We start from the raw sequence: 22,958 nt of genomic DNA, 5'->3' as shown, positions 1-22,958 counted from the left end.
TGTCGTAATTTATAAATAATTCTAAGAAGTTCAAGGTAATGGGAGTTGCTGACCAGTTATTTATATCTCATCAACATATCTGTAGAGTGGAGTTTTGAATATTCACAAGAATCATTCTCTTATTTTGAGGTTTGGGTTTCTAAAGACTATCAAGCTCTTTAAAGGGGAAGGGTACCCCCAATTGTTAAGAGTCGTTCTTCAAGGACGTGTAAAGATGGAGGTGAGAATGAAAAATATACTTTGGATAAGTAGAATTAACTCCCATTATATTAAAATTTCTTTCACATGTTCTTTATGTAACCCAGGACATCCCACTCACATTCCCAAAACACATGTTAAAAGCATGTTAGAGGAGCATTCTAAATCTTGTCTGGCCAGGTTAACATCTGGAGGGGGTGAAACCCACACTAACCAGAACAACATCTGAGGGAGGTGTGGGCTAGCGAGGTACATTTTGGCTTCACAAATAAAGCTTGCCTGGGACTGGATGAATAAGCAGTGATCAAAACTGCTGCTTTTAGTTGAGGAGAGCTACCCTAACATCCCTGAAAAAAATATGCACGGCTGGAACACTATATGGCATTAGGCAAAACCCCTTGCATTTGCTCCCATCACAGGGAGAACGCTTTCAAAATTCATAAGTATCTAACTCGAATTAGACAAAGTGATTATCAGACCTGTGACCTGTGCTGGAGGTAATATGAAGAGCAAAGTACAATGGTCCATGTATGGTGGTCATACACCAAAATCAGGCTGTTCTGGGAAGCGCTTAGCAATCTTGTGAAAGATATCACAGGATTGGTTCTTCCTGTGCATCCTGTGCAGGTCCTATTGAGCCTCTCCAAGTAAAAAAGTCTATAGTATCACTATCCATGATCGGGGAAACTAATTTTGCAACCTCTCCTGTCGGAAAGGTTGACTTTAGCCCAACACTAGCTCCATCCCTAATAGGCATCTTGTAGTCCAACATGTGGCATGGAATGTCTCTGCACGCGTTACATCTGGTTTGCACAGATGGCATATTCATCAGATGTGGGGGGAGGAACACATGCTTGACGATGCAAGGCCTCACTTTGCTTCTCCTATGCAAAAACCTTCCCTGGGAGTTACGTTTAAGATGTCCGATATGATTTCTAATGTCAGGCATTGTATCCACAAAGTGTGAATTTCGTTTTAGCAACGCATACCTGTGCTGTTAAACTGTTGATATAGTCACTGTGCGAAGTCCGTTATAACTGTACCTTTGACAGTGTTATTTTGTTTTTTTAAAGATACTGATATTCTGGCCTGTTTCCCCCTTTCCTCTTTCCTTTCTTCTTTTATCCCCCAGATTCCCTCTTTTAACCCATCCCTTTTCCTCCCCTTGCCCACTTATCCCTTAGGCTCTGAAGTGACTTATTAGGCTGACATAGATTTGAAGTTTCGATATGTGCTGTTTCCATTTAATAAGCACTCCGCGATACGGTTTCTGTGGCGCTGGAAGCGTCAACTCTTTGTGGAGACTAAGGCTTGCGACGGTCCACAAGTGGTTGTCCGTGTACTGATTTTGTGGAGATCTTATTTTCTTTGTTGCTAAGTCTGTAGACATTATTCAAATAATGGTTGAGGAGTCAATAGCGGGAGCTGCACATTTCAATGAAGATACTGCCAATGGCAAAGCCCTAAACATTCATGAAGACTACTGACAAACATTGCCTCCATGTGAAAAACGTGGCAGTCTAAGCTCTCAAAGTTGAATGAGTCAAGCAGCGTGTCACAGAGTGAAAGACTGGTCCCGCCAATCACAGGTGCAAGAATGGCCTTCTGCTGGATTGATATCTCAAGACACCAAAAATTGTGTGTGTGTCATTAAGAGCTGCTCACCACATAAAGGAAAGTGCACCTAAGGACAGGCTATCTTTGATTAAAGGGAAAAATAAGGCAATTGCAGGAAAGTAGGTTATTATTTGAAGAAGACAAGTGTCTACCTCAGAGGATTCGGCCACAACCTACCTGCTAGATGTCAGGCATGGTGTAAAGAAATGGCTCCCTGTTGCAGTTACCCCCCTTTTTTTGCCTGATACTGATGCTGACTTGACTGAGAAGTGTGCTGGGACCCTGCTAACCAGGCCCCAGCACCAGTGTTCTTTCACCTAAAATGTACCATTGTTTCCACAATTGGCACAACCCTGGCACCTAGGTAAGTCCCTTGTAACTGGTACCCCTGGTACCAAGGGCCCTGATGCCAGGGAAGGTCTCTAAGGGCTGCAGCATGTCTTATGCCACCCTAGGGACCCCTCACTCAGCACAGACACACTGCTTGCCAGCTTGTGTGTGCTGATGGGGAGAAAATGACTAAGTCGACATGGCACTCCCCTCAGAGTGCCATGCCAACCTCCCACTGCCTGTGGCATAGGTAAGTCACCCCTCTAGTAGGCCTTACAGCCCTAAGGCAGGGTGCACTATACCACAGGTGAGGGCATATGTGCATGAGCACTATGCCCCTACAGTGTCTAAGCAAAACCTTAGACATTGTAAGTGCAGGGTAGCCATAAGAGTATATGGGCTGGGAGTCTGTCAAAAACGAACTCCACAGCTCCATAATGGCTACACTGAATACTGGGAAGTTTAGTATCAAACTTCTCAGAATAATAAACCCACACTGATGCCAGTGTTGGATTTATTAAAAAATGCACACAGAGGGCATCTTAGAGATACCCCCTGTATTTTACCCAATTGTTCAGTGCAGGACTGACTGGTCTGTGCCAGCCTGCTGCTGAGAGACGAGTGTCTGACCTCATGCGGTGAGAGCCTTTGTGCTCTCTGAGGACAGAAACAAAGCCTGCTCTGGGTGGAGGTGCTTCACACCTCCCCCCTGCAGGAACTGTAACACCTAGCAGTGAGCTTCAAAGGCTCAAGCTTCGTGTTACAATGCCCCAGGGCACTCCAGCTAGTGGAGATGCCCGCCCCCTGGACACAGCCCCCACTTTTGGCGGCAAGTCCAGGAGAGATAATGAGAAAAACAAGGAGGAGTCACTGGCCAGTCAGGACAGCCCCTAAGGTGTCCTGAGCTGAGGTGACTCTGACTTTTAGAAATCCTCCATCTTGTAGAAGGAGGATTCCCCCAATAGGATTAGGGATGTGACCCCCTCCCCTTGGGAGGAGGCACAAAGAGGGTGTACTCACCCTCAGGGCTAGTAGCCATTGGCTACTAACCCCCCAGACCTAAACACGCCCTTAAATTTTGTATTTAAGGGCTCCCCTGAACCTAAGAATTTAGATTCCTGAAACTACAAGAAGAAGAAGACTGCCGAGCTGAAAAACCCCTGCAGAGGAAGAACAGAAGACACCAACTGCTTTGGCCCCAGTCCTACCGGCCTGTCTCCTGCCTTCCAAAGAACCCTGCTCCAGCGACGCTTTCCAAGGGACCAGCGACCTCTGAATCCTCTGAGGACTGCCCGACTTCAAGAAAGACAAGAAACTCCCGGGGACAGCTGCACTGCTCCAAAAGAACTGCAACTTTGTTTCAAGGAGCAGACTTAAAGACCCCTGCAACTCCCCGCAAGAAGCGTGAGACTTGCAACACTGCACCCGGCGACCCCGACTCGACTGGTGGAGAACCAACACCTCAGGGAGGACCCTCCAGCGACTCTGAGTCCGTGAGTAACCAAAGTTGTCCCCCCTGAGCCCCCACAGCGACGCCTGCAGAGGGAATCCCGAGGCTCCCCCTGACCGCGACTGTCTGAACTCCATTTCCCGACGGCTGGAAAAGACCCTGCACCCGCAGCCCCCAGCACCTGAAGGATCGGAACTTCTGTGCAGGAGTGACCCCCAGGAGGCCCTCTCCCTTGCCCAGGTGGTGGCTACCCCGAGGAGCCCCCCCCTTGCCTGCCTGCATCGCTGAAGAGACCCCTTGGTCTCCCATTGATTTACATTGAAAACCCGACGCTTGTTTCTACACTGCACCCGGCCGCCCCAGTGCTGCTGAGGGTGTACTTTTTGTGTGAACTTGTGTCCCCCCCGGTGCCCTACAAAACCCCCCTGGTCTGCCCTCCGAAGACGCGGGTACTTACCTGCTGGCAGACTGGAACCGGGGCACCCCCTTCTCTCCATTGAAGCCTATGCGTTTTGGGCACCACTTTGAACTCTGCACCTGACCGGCCCTGAGCTGCTGGTGTGGTAACTTTGGGGTTGCTCTGAACCCCCAACGGTGGGCTACCTTGGACCCAAACCCGAGACTTGTAAGTGATTTACTTACCTGACAAAACTAACAAAAACTTACCTCCCCCAGGAACTGTGAAAATTGCAGTGTGTCCACTTTTAAAACAGCTTATTGTGTTTTATGTGAAAAGTATACATGCTAATGTAATGATTCAAAGTTCCTAAAGTACTTACCTGCAATACCTTTCAAATGAGATATTACATGTAGAATTTGAACCTGTGGTTCTTAAAATAAACTAAGAAAATATATTTTTCTATAACAAAACCTATTGGCTGGATTTGTCTCTGAGTGTGTGTTCCTCATTTATTGCCTATGTGTATGTACAACAAATGCTTAACACTACTCCTTTGATAAGCCTACTGCTCGACCACACTACCACAAAATAGAGCATTAGTATTATCTCTTTTTGCCACTATCTTACCTCTAAGGGGAACCCTTGGACTCTGTGCATGCTATTCCTTACTTTGAAATAGCACATACAGAGCCAACTTCCTACATTGGTGGATCAGCGGTGGGGTACAAGACTTTGCATTTGCTGGACTACTCAGCCAATACCTGATCACACGACAAATTCCAAAAATTGTCATTAGAAATTGATTTTTTGCAATTTGAAAGTTTTCTAAATTCTTTAAAGTCCTGCTAGGGCCTTGTGTTAGTCCCTGTTAGCATTGCTTTTAGAGTTTAAAAGTTTGGTAAAAGTTTGAATTAGATTCTAGAACTAGTTTTAGATTCTTAAAAAGTATTCCAACTTTTAGAGGCATAATGTCTAGTGCAGAGATGAATGTGGTGGAACTCGACACCACACCTTACCTCCATCTTAAGATGAGGGAGCTAAGGTCACTCTGTAAAATAAAGAAAATAGTAATGGGCCCCAGACCTTCCAAACTACAGCTCCAGGAGCTGTTGGCAGAGTTTGAAAAGGCCAACCCCTCTGAGGATGGCAACTCAGAGGATGATGATAGTGACTTGGAGGGTGATTCCCCCCTACCAGTCCTATCTAGGGAGGACAGGGCCTCTCAAGCCCTGACTACAAGCATAATAGTCAGAGATGCTGGCTCCCTCACAGGAGGGACCAACCTCTCTGAAATCACTGAGGATAACTCCAGTGAAGAGGACATCCAGTTAGCCAGGATGGCCAAAAGATTGGCTTTGGAAAGACAGATCCTAGCCATAGAAAGGGAAAGACAAGAGATGGGCCTAGGACCCATCAATGGTGGCAGCAACATAAATAGGGTCAGAGATTCTCCTGACATGTTGAAAATCCCTAAAGGGATTGTAACTAAATATGAAGATGGAGATGACATCACCAAATGGTTCACAGCTTTTGAGAGGGCTTGTGTAACCAGAAAAGTGAACAAATCTCACTGGGGTGCTCTCCTTTGGGAAATGTTCACAGGAAAGTGTAGGGATAGACTCCTCACACTCTCTGGAAAAGATGCAGAATCTTATGACCTCATGAAGGGTACCCTGATTGAGGGCTTTGGATTCTCCACTGAGGAGTATAGAATTAGATTCAGGGGGGCTCAAAAATCCTCGAGCCAGACCTGGGTTGATTTTGTAGACCACTCAGTAAAAACACTAGATGGTTGGGTAACTGGAAATGAAGTGCATGACTATGTTGGGCTTTATAATTTGTTTATGAAAGAACACATTTTAAGTAACTGCTTCAATGAAAAGTTGCATCAGTATCTGGTAGACCTAGGTCCAATTTCTCCCCAAGAATTGGGAAAGAAGGCAGACCACTGGGTCAAGACTAGGATAACCAAAACTTCCACTGGGGGTGACCAAAAGAAAGGGGTTACAAAGCCTCCCCAGGAGAAAGTGGGTGACACTAGAAACAAAGAAAAAGAGTCCTCTGTAGGCCCCCAAAAGCCAGACCAGGTGGGTGGGCCCCGAGACACAACCCAAAACAAAGGTGGGTACCAGGGTAAGAACTGGGATGCGACTAAGGCATGGTGCCATAACTGTAAACAGACAGGGCACCACACCAAGGACACTTCTTGTCCCAAAAACAAACCCCCTAGCAAAATCCCAGGGGTGACCAGTGTAGCCATTGGGGATGACTCCTCAGATGAGGAGGTCTTCATAGCCTTCCACTGGAAAAAGGGCCCAACAGGTGAGTTGGAGATTCCAGAGGGAAGTAGACACTTCCACCACCTACTGGTGAATGGAATCCCAGCCACTGCCCTGAGAGACACTTGTGCCAGTCACACTATTGTGCATGACAGGCTGGTGTTCTCCAACCAGTACATCCCAGGTGAGATGGCCAGAGTAAGAGTTAGCCCAGACAGGGTCACTGATAGGCCTGTGGCTTTTGTGCCCATAGAAGTGGGTGGGACTTTTAGCTGGAGAAGGGTGGTAGTCAGTACAGACCTCCCCCTTGATTTTCTCCTTGGAAATGACTACCCAGAGGTTAGTCAGAGCCCAAGAGAGGAACTGGTCCAGTGCCAGTCCTCTCCCAAGGATTCTGGAGATCCTGCCCCTGCAGTAACTGCAAGCAGGCCCCAGAAGAAAAAGAATAGAAAACAGTGTAGGAAGGGTGGACAACCTTTAGCCAAGGTCCCAGCAAGCCAAGGAGATTCTGCTCCAGTAGGGGAGAACTCCAAAAGTGGCACTGGTAAAGTCCAACCTGACCCACAAGAAGTCCTGGCTAGTCAGACAACTGTTCAGCCTGAGTGGGGGGCTCCTCAGCTAACAGAAGAAAGAGTGGAAGAAGGGTGTTTACTACAAGATGTGGTAACCCCCCACTCTAATACAGCAGACAGGCACCCTGAACCCAAAGAAGCCTGTAACTTAGCCCCTTCCCTTGTAGGTGAAGAGCTAAAGGTGTGGTTCTGGGCACTGACAGCTGTCAGTGGCCTCTGCTGGGTGTTAGCCTTTATGGCTGCACTATCCTTGGCATGGTGGTCTGACCCCATGCCAAATAGCAAGTTAGGCCCCCTGACCCTGTTGGTCATGGTGGGGTTACTCCAGCTCTGGGTAACCTCTTTGGGTAAGCTAGGGGTGACCCTGGCTAAGATAAGATTAGCAGAGGTGGATACCTCTAACCCCAAAATAGAGAGAATGGGTGAAGACATAAAAAGCACAGACAAGAGGCAGTTCAGACTAGGTCCTATCACTGTGGAAGTGGGTCAGTTCCCCAGAGGGAATGACCTGAACAGGAGGATGTAAGGCAGAGTAGGCCCTGCAACAAACCAGCCTATTTCCTCTACTCTTCCTCGCCTGACAGACTAGGAAGACTCTCCCAGCTTTGGCTGAGTCTCCTGGCCTGTGGGCTGGGGGGGGCTTGTGTAAAGAAATGGCTCCCTGTTGCAGTTACCCCCCACTTTTTGCCTGATACTGATGCTGACTTGACTGAGAAGTGTGCTGGGACCCTGCTAACCAGGCCCCAGCACCAGTGTTCTTTCACCTAAAATGTACCATTGTTTCCACAATTGGCACAACCCTGGCACCTAGGTAAGTCCCTTGTAACTGGTACCCCTGGTACCAAGGGCCCTGATGCCAGGAAAGGTCTCTAAGGGCTGCAGCATGTCTTATGCCACCCTAGGGACCCCTCACTCAGCACAGACACACTGCTTGCCAGCTTGTGTGTGCTGATGGGGAGAAAATGACTAAGTCGACATGGCACTCCCCTCAGAGTGCCATGCCAACCTCCCACTGCCTGTGGCATAGGTAAGTCACCCCTCTAGTAGGCCTTACAGCCCTAAGGCAGGGTGCACTATACCACAGGTGAGGGCATATGTGCATGAGCACTATGCCCCTACAGTGTCTAAGCAAAACCTTAGACATTGTAAGTGCAGGGTAGCCATAAGAGTATATGGGCTGGGAGTCTGTCAAAAACGAACTCCACAGCTCCATAATGGCTACACTGAATACTGGGAAGTTTAGTATCAAACTTCTCAGAATAATAAACCCACACTGATGCCAGTGTTGGATTTATTAAAAAATGCACACAGAGGGCATCTTAGAGATACCCCCTGTATTTTACCCAATTGTTCAGTGCAGGACTGACTGGTCTGTGCCAGCCTGCTGCTGAGAGACGAGTGTCTGACCTCATGCGGTGAGAGCCTTTGTGCTCTCTGAGGACAGAAACAAAGCCTGCTCTGGGTGGAGGTGCTTCACACCTCCCCCCTGCAGGAACTGTAACACCTAGCAGTGAGCTTCAAAGGCTCAAGCTTCGTGTTACAATGCCCCAGGGCACTCCAGCTAGTGGAGATGCCCGCCCCCTGGACACAGCCCCCACTTTTGGCGGCAAGTCCAGGAGAGATAATGAGAAAAACAAGGAGGAGTCACTGGCCAGTCAGGACAGCCCCTAAGGTGTCCTGAGCTGATGTGACTCTGACTTTTAGAAATCCTCCATCTTGTAGAAGGAGGATTCCCCCAATAGGATTAGGGATGTGACCCCCTCCCCTTGGGAGGAGGCACAAAGAGGGTGTACTCACCCTCAGGGCTAGTAGCCATTGGCTACTAACCCCCCAGACCTAAACACGCCCTTAAATTTAGTATTTAAGGGCTCCCCTGAACCTAAGAATTTAGATTCCTGAAACTACAAGAAGAAGAAGACTGCCGAGCTGAAAAACCCCTGCAGAGGAAGAACAGAAGACACCAACTGCTTTGGCCCCAGTCCTACCGGCCTGTCTCCTGCCTTCCAAAGAACCCTGCTCCAGCGACGCTTTCCAAGGGACCAGCGACCTCTGAATCCTCTGAGGACTGCCCGACTTCAAGAAAGACAAGAAACTCCCGAGGACAGCGGCACTGCTCCAAAAGAACTGCAACTTTGTTTCAAGGAGCAAACTTAAAGACCCCTGCAACTCCCCGCAAGAAGCGTGAGACTTGCAACACTGCACCCGGCGACCCCGACTCGACTGGTGGAGAACCAACACCTCAGGGAGGACCCTCCAGCGACTCTGAGTCCGTGAGTAACCAAAGTTGTCCCCCCTGAGCCCCCACAGCGACGCCTGCAGAGGGAATCCCGAGGCTCCCCCTGACCGCGACTGTCTGAACTCCATTTCCCGACGGCTGGAAAAGACCCTGCACCCGCAGCCCCCAGCACCTGAAGGATCGGAACTTCTGTGCAGGAGTGACCCCCAGGAGGCCCTCTCCCTTGCCCAGGTGGTGGCTACCCCGAGGAGTCCCCCCCCCTAGCCTGCCTGCATCGCTGAAGAGACCCCTTGGTCTCCCATTGATTTACATTGAAAACCCAACGCTTGTTTCTACACTGCACCCGGCCACCCCAGTGCCGCTGAGGGTGTACTTTTTGTGTGAACTTGTGTCCCCCCCGGTGCCCTACAAAACCCCCCTGGTCTGCCCTCCGAAGACGCGGGTACTTACCTGCTGGCAGACTGGAACCGGGGCACCCCCTTCTCTCCATTGAAGCCTATGCGTTTTGGGCACCACTTTGAACTCTGCACCTGACCGGCCCTGAGCTGCTGGTGTGGTAACTTTGGGGTTGCTCTGAACCCCCAACGGTAGGCTACCTTGGACCCAAACCCGAGACTTGTAAGTGATTTACTTACCTGACAAAACTAACAAAAACTTACCTCCCCCAGGAACTGTGAAAATTGCACTGTGTCCACTTTTAAAACAGCTTATTGTGTTTTATGTGAAAAGTATACATGCTAATGTAATGATTCAAAGTTCCTAAAGTACTTACCTGCAATACCTTTCAAATGAGATATTACATGTAGAATTTGAACCTGTGGTTCTTAAAATAAACTAAGAAAATATATTTTTCTATAACAAAACCTATTGGCTGGATTTGTCTCTGAGTGTGTGTTCCTCATTTATTGCCTATGTGTATGTACAACAAATGCTTAACACTACTCCTTTGATAAGCCTACTGCTCGACCACACTACCACAAAATAGAGCATTAGTATTATCTCTTTTTGCCACTATCTTACCTCTAAGGGGAACCCTTGGACTCTGTGCATGCTATTCCTTACTTTGAAATAGCACATACAGAGCCAACTTCCTACACATGGCATTTTAATTCCTCTACATGAGGAATTCATGGACTTGGTTATAGCCTGCTCGACAGCTTTATCACAGTCACAACGTGGTAGGTGTTCTAGTCCCGACTAACAACTGCGTTATAGTCTCCGCACTGCACATAATGGTGGACGGAACAAACTACGTTGTCACGGAGTACACTGTGTAGTGTAACTTGCATTGATTCTGTTCACTTTCCCATAATGCCGAACAAAACTTGAAAGTGTGTACTTGGCTAACATTACTCTTATTCACATCCTGTGTTGTAAATTTCTGTAATCTATTGAGATCCATAGATAGACAACCAACCAGCATTCCCACGTCTTGGCATAAAAACTGAACCCAATTTTTGTGGGTGGCCTAGCGCCCATAATTATAAAATGCTAAAAACACGAGCTAGACACATTACATTTATGCAGTGAAAACACACCTGTTTCGGTAAAATTAAGAAAATCAGGAAATACTTCACTTTTGAAGCCATCATCCACATTATAATCACCCTAGTTATGGTCCGGTGGATTATGTAAATTCCCTCTGTATGGGACTTCCAAAAGGATGGCATGGTAGTTGCATATAGTACACAATCAGACAGCTAGGTTCGCCTATAGAGTTCTGAGTTACAGTCCTAATCATAATCTTAAATCGGCCCACCTCAACTTTTGAACCATTCCCAAATTCAATAGGAAGAGATTGGGTGACGCCGGATTTTCAGTGATAGCTCCACACACATGGAACTCTCTCCCCCGATAATAGAGCTGCAACCAATTACACAATTTTTGGGATACTTTTAATTAAATTGTCTGTTTTTTATCTTTTTGGCATATGTGCACTTTACAAATTCCAGGCATAACATAATGGAAAGATATGGATATTGGGCCCTACCTCATCCGGCACCTAGGCAAACGTGCACGTTTTTGAAAACTCAACAAGCAAGGGAGTCCAGGGGTGCATGACTTGTGTGGTTCTCATCTGGTCATTTTACCCAGAAGCTCTTGCAAACGTCAAACTTTGGTAAGAACACGCATTTGCCTCACATTTCTGCAACGAAAAGATCTGCAATCTGCAGGGAGCTACAGGTTTCCTACCACCCTGAGTTCCTACGCATTTCCCGATAAGAACTCTTGTGGCCATTTCAGAAATACGATTTTATCTTGTGACTTAGGGCCTGATTACGATCTCGTCGGATGGAATACTCTGTCACAAACGGGACAGATATTATGTCCGCTGTATTACGATTTCCATAGGATATAACTGAATCGTAGTACGGCGGGCATGATATCAGTCACGTTTGTGACGGAGTAAACCAGTCCGCCAAGATTATGATCAGTCCCCTATTCATTTAAGTCCCAATCCACCACAGTAGTACACTTATAGTGCCCCCGGACCTCAGGGAAGGCTCTAAGAGACTCACAGGAAGCTAAGTAAATTTTCTGAGGGGTAATTTAGTAATCTTTCAGTATGTTTATGTATCTATGCATGTGGTATTTCTGTAGTGTGAACCTAGCTAAAAGGCAGCGGAGAGTCCTGTGAATTGTGATGTTATTTGGTCAAATGTATTAGCTGCATGAATGCATACCTGGTGGCGTAGACCAAAGGTGCACCAGTAACATGGTACTCGTGCCTGGAGGTCAAAGTTAAATCCCGAAGGGTTTAATTTGAGGTTCGGGTGACTGTGATCACTTGGTATTGTTAGAATGGAAGGTCTGGCCCCTGTGGTAGAATCTTAATGAACGCGCCATCAATTTAATTTACCGGATTCATGTGTATTTACCACTTCTAATACAGAGAACGTATTTGTTTAACTAGGGGAATAGTTTGGAATATGTTTCTTGGATCCCTAGTCGAGTGTTACTGTCACCAAGGAACTGCAAGGCTAGTATGCTTTCTGGGACAAGGGAGCTTCTAGACTCATTAGAAGATCAGTATCCAAATGCCTATAATTAAAGAATAATGCTTAGTGGCCCAGATTTCTATTTTTATTGTAGTGCTGATATGTTTTATTTTAAGAAAAAGTCTGAGTTTGTTAACCTGTGTATGGGTTTTCATTAGTTTATATTAATGCTTGCAGATTATATCCTCTGCATGTTGTAAAATGTTGAAGACCTAGACATTAATGTTCATGAATTCAAAGAAAATACAAAGTATGCTATATTCGCTTTTCCTACCGCAGGTCATTTAGGTCCGATTTTTTAGTTATAGTCTTACCTTTCATTTAATTATTTTTACTGTCTCAGCTTCATTTTGAAAATATTCTCTGGCAGAGAGGACAAAAAAGCTGGTTTACTTTGTTTGCAACTGTTTCAAACTTTAAACCTGTTTCATGTCCTAAAAATGAAACTTTGATTCTCAAATTATTGCTACTTATGACAATGGTATAAGGATCATGAACATACACCAGGTGTACATTCAAAGTCAACCTTTCCTTTTCGGCACTAGGGAACCACCAGATGTGCCGCCTCGGTCCTCAGAAGCTGAGTTTGCACTGCCAGTGGGACCTCCCTGCTCGCTACCACCGGGGAGATATCTTTGAGAATGTGGCCATAGTGCAGGTAGGTTCACCAAAATTTGACTTTGCTTCTTCTAAAGGTCAAACGCTCTTTGTAATCATGTCCTTGGGTAGGGTGCGTGCAGTCAATCTGTGGAGTAACAGGTAGCATTTAGGCTTGTTCTTTTATTTGATATTTGCAAGTCAAGAAGCATTCTTTAGTTGTTAGGCCCTGCTGTGAAATGTATTCACAACCCACCTTCCCAAGGCTAGTGCCTCACTAGAAATGTTGCCATTTCTTGCATTTTTTGTTTAGCTTCTTATTGCCTGGGCGGGTTTATAGGCACTATACGTTTGGTGTGTTCCTAGATTGTTTCATAATGCTGCAAATGAAAAGGCAAATGCAAAAAGAACAAGTGATGGATTGAATGCTGTTCAGTGTCAAACAGTCACCCCCCAGTACAGAGATCTGGGCCTAACTCCATTATTTTTTTTGCTACCTATGCCATTCCAGTTTGGACCCAGCCATTATGCAAATCAGTCTTGACCCTGCTCCCCATGGGAACAGTTCAGCCCGAACTGCCAGACCAGGCCCTCCCTAGACCAGAAACAAGCATCCTGGGACTCGTTCGGGGTATCACCCTTCATCAGCCAGGCTAGCTTGACTCCGGTAGCATTGGGATCATGGGATCCACGTCTTGGCTTACCTGTAGTTTATTCTTTTCTTTTTATTCAGTCTGGTAGGTCGGTTAAAAAGGTGTCTAAAAATGAGAAAAGTCTACTAGAAAAAGAGGTTTTCTGTTTTGTTTGGTGAAGGAGAACTCTGTTAAAGTCTGTTTCCAATTTTGTCTTGATTAAGAATCATTTCTTTGTGTCCTTGTTCCTAATCAGTGGTTTAGTGTTGGGATGGTTTGGTCTTGATTGAGTGACCTGCTTTGAGTATTGCACAATGACAGTCACAGAAGTAGATTAGCTCAGCATGGGTCATGACAGCTCCTTGCAGGGTTGTGTATACAGCTTACTCTTGGATTTCCATGCAGTAAATTTGATCACCATCACAGCCTGGCTGCACCTTAGTAGACTTACTTTACATCACAGGAAGGTCTTAAGAATTAAAGGGATGCTTCAAAAACTTGCTTTATTCTCATATCTTTGTGCAGCATACATAGTAAAGGTTTGAGCTCTTAGCTTGTATCTGGCATGCTGTGGACTTCCGGATAACTAAGACTATAAATGGGACTGACCATGGTTTGTCTCATTGAAATACCTAGGTCGATCCCTTTACTAATCCACCTGACATGATCCTGTGGCTGTATAAAACATAGCCTGAAGTTGAAGAGTAAAAGCCATGGAAATAAATAAGGGTTGGTGATTTTGTTACCACTGTTCCCTGTTCTCACAAAAGTTAGTACTCCATGAAGAACTGTTGTCTGTTGTTCTCTCGATCCTGTGATGTCCAACAATGTGATTTTTATCTTTTGTGTTTGCATTCAGTTTGATGAAGAAGTGTCCATCTCCATGATGATGCCAGAGAATCTGAAGCTTCCTGTAAACCAGAGTGACCTTCAGCAGCCTGAGCCCTCTCCTCCTGTCTCACGTTCTGTCCTAAAGGTGTGGGGTCAGGAGTCGAGCACTTTCAGAGTAAGTCTTTCGTGTTTCCTCGAATCCTAGGCTACCAAGAGTGTAGACATGTCAGTATCGTTTTCAGATGGAAACTGCATCTTTTTGCATGTATATGTCACAGGAATCATAGCCAGTCCGTTAACCAGCAATAAAAAAAAATTTAGTACACCGTCTGCTCACGAAGGCTGCTGAAGACACTGGAACCTTTTTTGATAAGACAACATTAGGTACAGGTTCCCATTTTATTGAAAATGTAGTGTCCATCGCATAACTGCTTGTATGAGTTGGGGGAGGTGTTGTATCTGTACCTGGAAGGTGATAACTATGTTTGTGCATATCCAAGCTATAACAACATTGTCTAAATTCCATGTAAAAACTTGCACTCCTTGAAGTAATAATAAATGTGTTGGAATGTAGCGTTTGTGCCTCATGCTTTATCAGAGTTTCTAGCACTCTTTAACTTCTAGAGAAAACGCAGCTGCTTGACAACGCGGTCTAGTTCCTAAAGCTATTAGGACGCTGCATTGGGTCATTGCCACAAATGACAGAACCCATCCCAGATATTGTGTAGTATCCACTTGTTGCCCCAATTAAAAAAGACAAAAAGAATCCTCATGAGGATCTTAATGTGATCTTGAAAGTTTTCCAGCCACTGCTGCCCATCGTGACAGGCCACGTTGTGCATTGTCTTTTACCGAGGAGTGAAAGAATAAATCATCTTGTAAAAAGTTTCCTTTTAGTGAGGAAGTTCTTTGTAACCCATTAACTTGAAGCTTGGCCTCGCCTGCTTGTGTTTATTTGGCGATTTTTCTGCCATTTGGGGAGGAGGGAGAGCAGGACAACAGTACAATTTATTTTACTGTGATGCTAATAATTTTAGCTTTACATTGTTCTCAATTGAAACTGAACCATCATATTTGTCTCTGCTAGTTTCTAACAAAGTACAAACTAAATGGAGGAACTGAACTCTGACAGATTGCTTAGCATGGGCAGACCCCAGGTGCGAGGATGGAACCCTTCTGCTGCAGTTAAAGCATTTTGTAAGAGAAACTCCTTTGGCATTTCATGTCCAATGGTGTAGGAACAGATGTCAAGGGGAGAGAGCAAAAACAAAAAAGTGGAATCAACATGAAAATAATTTTACATTACTCTTGCCTGATCATTCTTGGCAAAAAACCTCGTAAAATCAGAGCTACATCAGAGACCCATCACATGCCCCACCCCCACCATTATTTGCTGCACTTACCCTCTACCGAGGAAGTGATTTGATTTCTTTTTATGTAAGATCAACTTGAGGTTACCTTTATCACAATGGACCAGCAGTTTATTTCCCTAGATCTCCACTCTCAACATCCACTTTTAAGGTTTGCAGCTCTTGCCAGATGCAATGTGATCACCTAGGAGCTTTTTTGGAGTAAGTACTACAAAGTGGTGCTGTGCCCCCGCCCAGATGTTGGTAGCCAGGAGTGCATATTTTTATTTGCGTTTAATCTGTGTTCTTCCAAAGAAAAAATGCTTACCCTCCATACTGCTGTGATTAGTTTGTTGTATATTTATCCAGCTGCCTGATTGATCCAGGAGCAGTATGGCTGCCTCAGCTTGAACTTTGAGGGACACACACACACAGTATTGTACTGCTGTTAAAATGTCTTGGATATCTAGGTAACACAGATAGGAGGAGGGCTACCAACGTGACCAGCATCTCTGCACCTGGACTCCCCAGGGCCGTGTGACGCAAATAGCAGGTTTCTTGGACCCTTGAACCTAAGCATCTTAACCCCCAAAGGAGATTTTCTGCTACTGTTTGCAAACATACCAATGAAGAGAATGTTTCTCCCATTGGATAACAGCACATTCAAAGCTCATGCCTCAAATCTGACAATACTGATTTTTTTAATTTTTTTTTTTTTTTACTGTTTACCTGTGAACATCTAAAAACATATAAAGTACTTCCTTTATCCCGATGATCTTGTGTCTAAATTATATATAAAATACTGTAGTATTTTTATAAATGGGTGTTGGATTTTCTTATTGGATGTGTGTCATCTATTTTCTTTCTGAGTGCATCAAATGCGCAACACTCCCCTCTAAGACTAAGGCTGGTCGGCCACAAAAGCACAAGCCCCTGTTCGTTCATAAGGGGTACTTAAACTCTCTGCACAGTATACCTCAGTTTGCTGCAAAATTAAATTGATATGTTAACGTCAATAGGCATCTAAGGGTGGATTGTTATGTCCTTGTATTAAAGCTTACAGATTAGTATTTTGTTACATAAAATGCCCCAGATTACCTTTGTAGTGGAGGATTTTGGTGTTGGTTATTCCCTCTTACAGACTCTAGGGGGAAAAATGTGTACAATAATGAATCATGCTAGAACCTCTTAGTTGTCTGCCAGGATCTTGTAAAAATATCATGAAATAATACATTAATCAATTTATACATGTATATATCCATATGGTTGCGTAGTGGGCCTGTAGGAAAGTAGCCACTTTTCAGCATGGTTACCCCCACTTTTTGGCCTGTTTGGCTGTGTCTGCTGGGATCCTGCTAACCAGGACCCCAGTAGTTATGCTTTCTCCTGTAAACTGTATCTTTTTCTTCCCACAATTGGCATACTGGCCCCCCCATGTAAGTCCCTAGTATGTGCTACCTAGGTACCCAGAGCATTGGGGGTCCAGGGGATCCCTATGGGCTGCAGCAGTTATTCTGCCACCCATAGGGAGCCCATGCAAAGGGCCTGTAGTGAAACTGGGTGCGTGCACCTGGTTCACACAGACTGCAATGGCAGGCCTGCAGAACCCTTTGCATGGGCTCCCTAGGGGTGGCAGAATAACTGCTGCAGCCCATAGAGATCCCTTGGAACCACAATGCCCTGGGTACCTAGGTACCATATACTAGGGACTTACATAGGGGCACCAGTATGCAATTGTGCGAAATAAGTTTCCAGCAACCACATTTAGAGGAGAGAGCACAGTCACTGGGGTCCTGGTTAGCAGGATCCCAGTGAACACAGTCCAACACACTGACAAACAGGCCAAAAGTGGGGGTAACCAAGCTAGAAAGAGGTTACTTTCCTACATTTGGACTCTTCACACAGCATACCTCTTATTGCTAAACTGTATAAAAAGCCAGCTTCCTACACTCCATATCATCAAATCCATACCGGTCTATCTGTAATCTATAACACTACATACACCTATACTCTTATCTAGAAGCACAGAGGTAGATTCCTTAGTGCTGAACCAAAGATCTTGCACTAAGAAGTGAAGGCGGCACTAGGAATTTCTTAAGAAATGTGCCTCAAAGGAGCAAACACAAAGGACTATAAGAAACATAGACTTTCATTTTTTTGTTAATGCTTTTTAAACTACAGCCTTATCTCACTGATGTTATTTCTCCTCCCAGTAGTCTTTGAAAAGGTGTCCCATCCTGTTTTCTACATCAAATGAGTTTGGGGGGGTGTAGCCTGTCCATTGTCTAAATTCAAGGAACACACCAAAGGAAATGGAGGAATGCTTGCTATTTCTCCAACCACTAGTGATTGCTCAGGGTAACATCTTAAACCTTTGTTCTTTTACTCACCATGACACCTCAGTTTGGACCTTGCCATATTCAAATCCACCTCAACCCTGCTCCTCCTGGGGACATTCAAGTTGAAACTGATTTAAAATATTCTTTCACTGATTTTCAAGGTTACAGCTCCTTCTGCTCCTCTACATTTTCACGAGGGTGTGTTTGCCATCTCATAATGAATGCATCCTAACTTGAAATGCAACAATACTCAAGTGGTCCTACTTTGAGCAAGTGTTGCTAACTATTACTATCAGTTGAGGACCATCTCTTAGATTGAGAGCTTCCACCATCGGCTCAAAATGCAAGAAACCTGAAAAACATGTTTGACAAGATTTGTCTGTTTATCCTGCTTGTTGGATCAATGCTCTGTGCTCATTGTTCTTTCCCTTTTTGAGGTATACTAGAAAACTAGTTAATTATGATTATGGCAAAAGGACTTATCCAGTGTGTTTAAATGGGGTCTCTGCTTGGCAGTGGTTTGCACCCTATCCAAGTGGGGATCCTCAACCTAATCAGGGCAAGGAAGTCATACAGCTAATATAACCCCTGGTCACCACCTTGGAAGCCTGACACGAGCAGTCAGACTTATCTCAGAGGCAATGTGTAAAAAAAAAGACACCACACCACCCCCCCTCCCCACCCCCATTCTCACACACACACACACACACACACACACACACACACAGAAAAATAGGTAATATTTATCTGAGTAAAAGAAGATCAAATGACAAAAGTGCAACATACACAAGTAAAGATGCACATTTTCAAAGATTAAATCTTAGTATAGTGCTTAGAAACACAATAGCTCCAACTGGGGTCATCACAGCATCTTAATGGAGTAATTCCCAGCAGTCTGATGCCACTCGTGAGGGAGTGTGGGCTGGTCATGGAGTTGCATGGACCCTAGTACAGTACCTTGGAAAACGAGGAACAAAGACGTTGCACAGAGTAGAGGAGGAGAGGTGTTGTTGGAGCCAGTGTGGCATCCGCGCCTTACTGCTACCGGGGAGGTGAGGCGTCGGTTCCTCACTGCTAGGTAGGGAAGTTGAGGCGTTGGTTCCTTAGCGTTGCAGGGGAGGTGATGTGGTGAGGCGTCTGTTCCTTACAATAAGGCGGGAGTCGATCAACGTGAGGCATCAACTTTGCTGTGTGGTGATCACACCACGGGGTCACTGGTGCTGCAGAAGTTGGGTGACACGGACGTCTGTGACATGGCACTCGGGCCTCGCGCTGTGGTGGAACTTTGGAGGTGCTCTGGCAGCGTCAGGCCTGTGGCGCCGGTTGTTGCACTTGGCGGGGCCCACAGCTCCGGTGCAGGCAGCAGTGCTGAATCGGACAGAGACACCGGTTCCTAAGACGTTGTGGAGTTGATGTGCTGTGTTTCTTCTTGTTTATACCAGAACTCGCTCTCAGGGGCCCAGGAACTGGATTTTGCCCCACCTGGCAAGTCAGGACTCTCAGCAGGAGAACCCAGGTGCTGACAGATGAAGTCTTTGATGTCCCTGAGACTTCTTTACAGGAGGCAAGCTCAGTCCAAGCCCTTGGAGAACCGTTGAAACAGGATGTGGAAAGCAAAGTCCAGTCCTTTTACTTCCAGGACAGAAGCAGCAGGTCAGCACAGCAAAGCAACAGGCAGAGTGGCAGTCCTTCTACCGCATCCAGCTCTTCTTCCTGGCAGAATGCCCTCATTCCAGAAGGATTCTAACTTTGTGGGGTCAGATGTCCAATACTTATACTAATTTCTGCCTTTGAAGTAGGCAAACGTCAAAGGAAAGTCTTTGTAGTACACAAGACCCTGCATTTCCTGCCCTGGCCCCAGACACACTCCAGGGGGTTAGAGAAAGCTTTGTGTAAGGACAGGCACAACCGAATTCAAGCACAAGTGTCGGCTCCTCCCACCACTCTAGCTCAGTAAGACCCATCAGGATAAGCAGGGCACACTTCAGCTACCTTTGTGTGACTGTCTAGAGTGAATTACAAACAGCCTGTAAGGAAATGCCTCCTTGGCATGGTTGCCCCCTGACTTTTTGCCTTTGCTGATGCTATGTTTACAATTGAAAGTGTGCTGAGGCCTGCTAACCAGGCCCCAGCACCAGTGTTCTTTCCCTAACCTGTACTTTTGTATCCACAATTGGCAGACCCTGGCATCCAGATAAGTCCCTTGTAACTGGTACTTCTAGTACCAAGGGCCCTGATGCCAAGGAAGGTCTCTAAGGGCTGCAGCAGGTCTTATGCCACCCTGGAGACCTCTCACTCAGCACAGACACACTGCTTGCCAGCTTGTGTGTGCTAGTGAGAACAAAACGAGTAAGTCGACATGGCACTCCCCTCAGGGTGCCATGCCAGCCTCTCACTGCCTATGCAAGTATAGGTCAGTCACCCCTCTAGCAGGCCTTACAGCCCTAAGGCAGGGTGCACTATACCATAGGTGAGGGTACCAGTGCATGAGCATGGTACCCCTACAGTGTCTAAACAAAACCTTAGACATTGTAAGTGCAGGGTAGCCATAAGAGTATATGGTCTGGGAGTTTGTCAAACACGAACTCCACAGCACCATAATGGCTACACTGAAAACTGGGAAGTTTGGTATCAAACTTCTCAGCACAATAAATGCACACTGATGCCAGTGTACATTTTATTGCAAAATACACCCCAGAGGGCACCTTAGAGGTGCCCCCTGAAACTTAACCGACTGTCTGTGTAGGCTGACTAGTTCCAGCAGCCTGCCACACTAGAGACATGTTGCTGGCCCCATGGGGAGAGTGCCTTTGTCACTCTGAGGCCAGTAACAAAGCCTGCACTGGGTGGAGATGCTAACACCTCCCCCAGGCAGGAGCTGTAACACCTGGCGGTGAGCCTCAAAGGCTCACCCCTTTGTCACAGCCCAGCAGGGCACTCCAGCTTAGTGGAGTTGCCCGCCCCCTCCGGCCACGGCCCCCACTTTTGGCGGCAAGACTGAAGGGAACAAAGAAAGCAACAAGGAGGAGTCACTGGCCAGTCAGGACAGCCCCTAAGGTGTCCTGAGCTGAGGTGACTCTGACTTTTAGAAATCCTCCATCTTGCAGATGGAGGATTCCCCCAATAGGGTTAGGATTGTGACCCCCTCCCCTTGGGAGGAGGCACAAAGAGGGTGTACCCACCCTCAGGGCTAGTAGCCATTGGCTACTAACCCCCCAGACCTAAACACGCCCTTAAATTTAGTATTTAAGGGCTACCCTGAACCCTAGAAAATTAGATTCCTGCAACTACAAGAAGAAGGACTGCCTAGCTGAAAACCCCTGCAGAGGAAGACCAGAAGACGACAACTGCCTTGGCTCCAGAAACTCACCGGCCTGTCTCCTGCCTTCCAAAGATCCTGCTCCAGCGACGCCTTCCAAAGGGACCAGCGACCTCGACATCCTCTGAGGACTGCCCCTGCTTCGAAAAGACAAGAAACTCCCGAGGACAGCGGACCTGCTCCAAGAAAGGCTGCAACTTTGTTTCCAGCAGCTTTGAAAGAACCCTGCAAGCTCCCCGCAAGAAGCGTGAGACTTGCAACACTGCACCCGGCGACCCCGACTCGGCTGGTGGAGATCCAACACCTCAGGAGGGACCCCAGGACTACTCTAAGACTGTGAGTACCAAAACCTGTCCCCCCTGAGCCCCCACAGCGCCGCCTGCAGAGGGAATCCCGAGGCTTCCCCTGACCGCGACTCTTTGAATCCTAAGTCCCGACGCCTGGGAGAGACCCTGCACCCGCAGCCCCCAGGACCTGAAGGACCGAACTTTCACTGGAGAAGTGACCCCCAGGAGTCCCTCTCCCTTGCCCAAGTGGAGGTTTCCCCGAGGAACCCCCCCTTGCCTGCCTGCAGCGCTGAAGAGATCCCGAGATCTCTCATAGACTAACATTGCGAACCCGACGCTTGTTTCTACACTGCACCCGGCCGCCCCCGCGCCGCTGAGGGTGAAATTTCTGTGTGGACTTGTGTCCCCCCCGGTGCCCTACAAAACCCCCCTGGTCTGCCCTCCGAAGACGCGGGTACTTACCTGCAAGCAGACCGGAACCGGGGCACCCCCTTCTCTCCATTATAGCTTATGCGTTTTGGGCACCACTTTGAACTCTGCACCTGACCGGCCCTGAGCTGCTGGTGTGGTAACTTTGGGGTTGCTCTGAACCCCCAACGGTGGGCTACCTTGGACCAAGAACTGAACCCTGTAAGTGTCTTACTTACCTGGTAAAACTAACAAAAACTTACCTCCCCCAGGAACTGTGAAAATTGCACTAAGTGTCCACTTTTAAAGTAGCTATTTGCCAATAACTTGAAAAGTATACATGCAACTGAAATGATTCAAAGTTCCTAATGTACTTACCTGCAATACCTTTCGAACAAGATATTACATGTTAAATTTGAACCTGTGGTTCTTAAAATAAACTAAGAAAATATATTTTTCTATACAAAACCTATTGGCTGGATTTGTCTCTGAGTGTGTGTACCTCATTTATTGTCTATGTGTATGTACAACAAATGCTTAACACTACTCCTTGGATAAGCCTACTGCTCGACCACACTACCACAAAATAGAGCATTAGTATTATCTCTTTTTACCACTATTTTACCTCTAAGGGGAACCCTTGGACTCTGTGCATGCTATTCCTTACTTTGAAATAGCACATACAGAGCCAACTTCCTACATTGGTGGATCAGCGGTGGGGTACAAGACTTTGCATTTGCTGGACTACTCAGCCAATACCTGATCACACGACAAATTCCAAAATTGTCATTAGAAATAGATTTTTGCAATTTGAAAAGTTTTCTAAATTCTTAAAAGACCTGCTAGGGCCTTGTGTTAGATCCTGTTTAGCATTTCTTTTAGAGTTTAAAAGTTTGTAAAAGTTTGAATTAGAACCTAGAACTAGTTGTAGATTCTTAAAAAGTATTCCAACTTTTAGAAGCAAAATGTCTAGCACAGATGTGACTGTGGTGGAACTCGACACCACACCTTACCTCCATCTTAAGATGAGGGAGCTAAGGTCACTCTGTAAAATAAAGAAAATAACAATGGGCCCCAAACCTACCAAAATACAGCTCCAGGAGCTTTTGGCAGAG

At 46.3% G+C, this 22,958-nt stretch overlaps 1 protein-coding gene across 1 annotated transcript in view; it reads left to right on the top strand.

Annotated features, from left to right (window-relative positions):
- The window catches only part of TTC17 (tetratricopeptide repeat domain 17), a 483,695-nt gene that overhangs the window by 112,202 nt on the left and 348,535 nt on the right, over positions 1-22,958 (top strand). Inside the window, exons 10-11 of the mRNA XM_069221809.1 lie at positions 12,627-12,739; positions 14,170-14,316. Coding sequence (XP_069077910.1) covers positions 12,627-12,739; positions 14,170-14,316 — 260 coding nt within the window. The remainder of the gene's footprint in view (positions 1-12,626; positions 12,740-14,169; positions 14,317-22,958) is intronic.

The sequence above is a fragment of the Pleurodeles waltl genome, chromosome 3_1 (assembly GCF_031143425.1).
Source record: "Pleurodeles waltl isolate 20211129_DDA chromosome 3_1, aPleWal1.hap1.20221129, whole genome shotgun sequence".
NCBI classification, from domain to species: Eukaryota; Metazoa; Chordata; class Amphibia; order Caudata; family Salamandridae; genus Pleurodeles; species Pleurodeles waltl.
The sequence above is the reverse complement of the archived record's forward strand: the minus strand, read 5'-3'. Positions and strand labels throughout refer to the sequence as shown.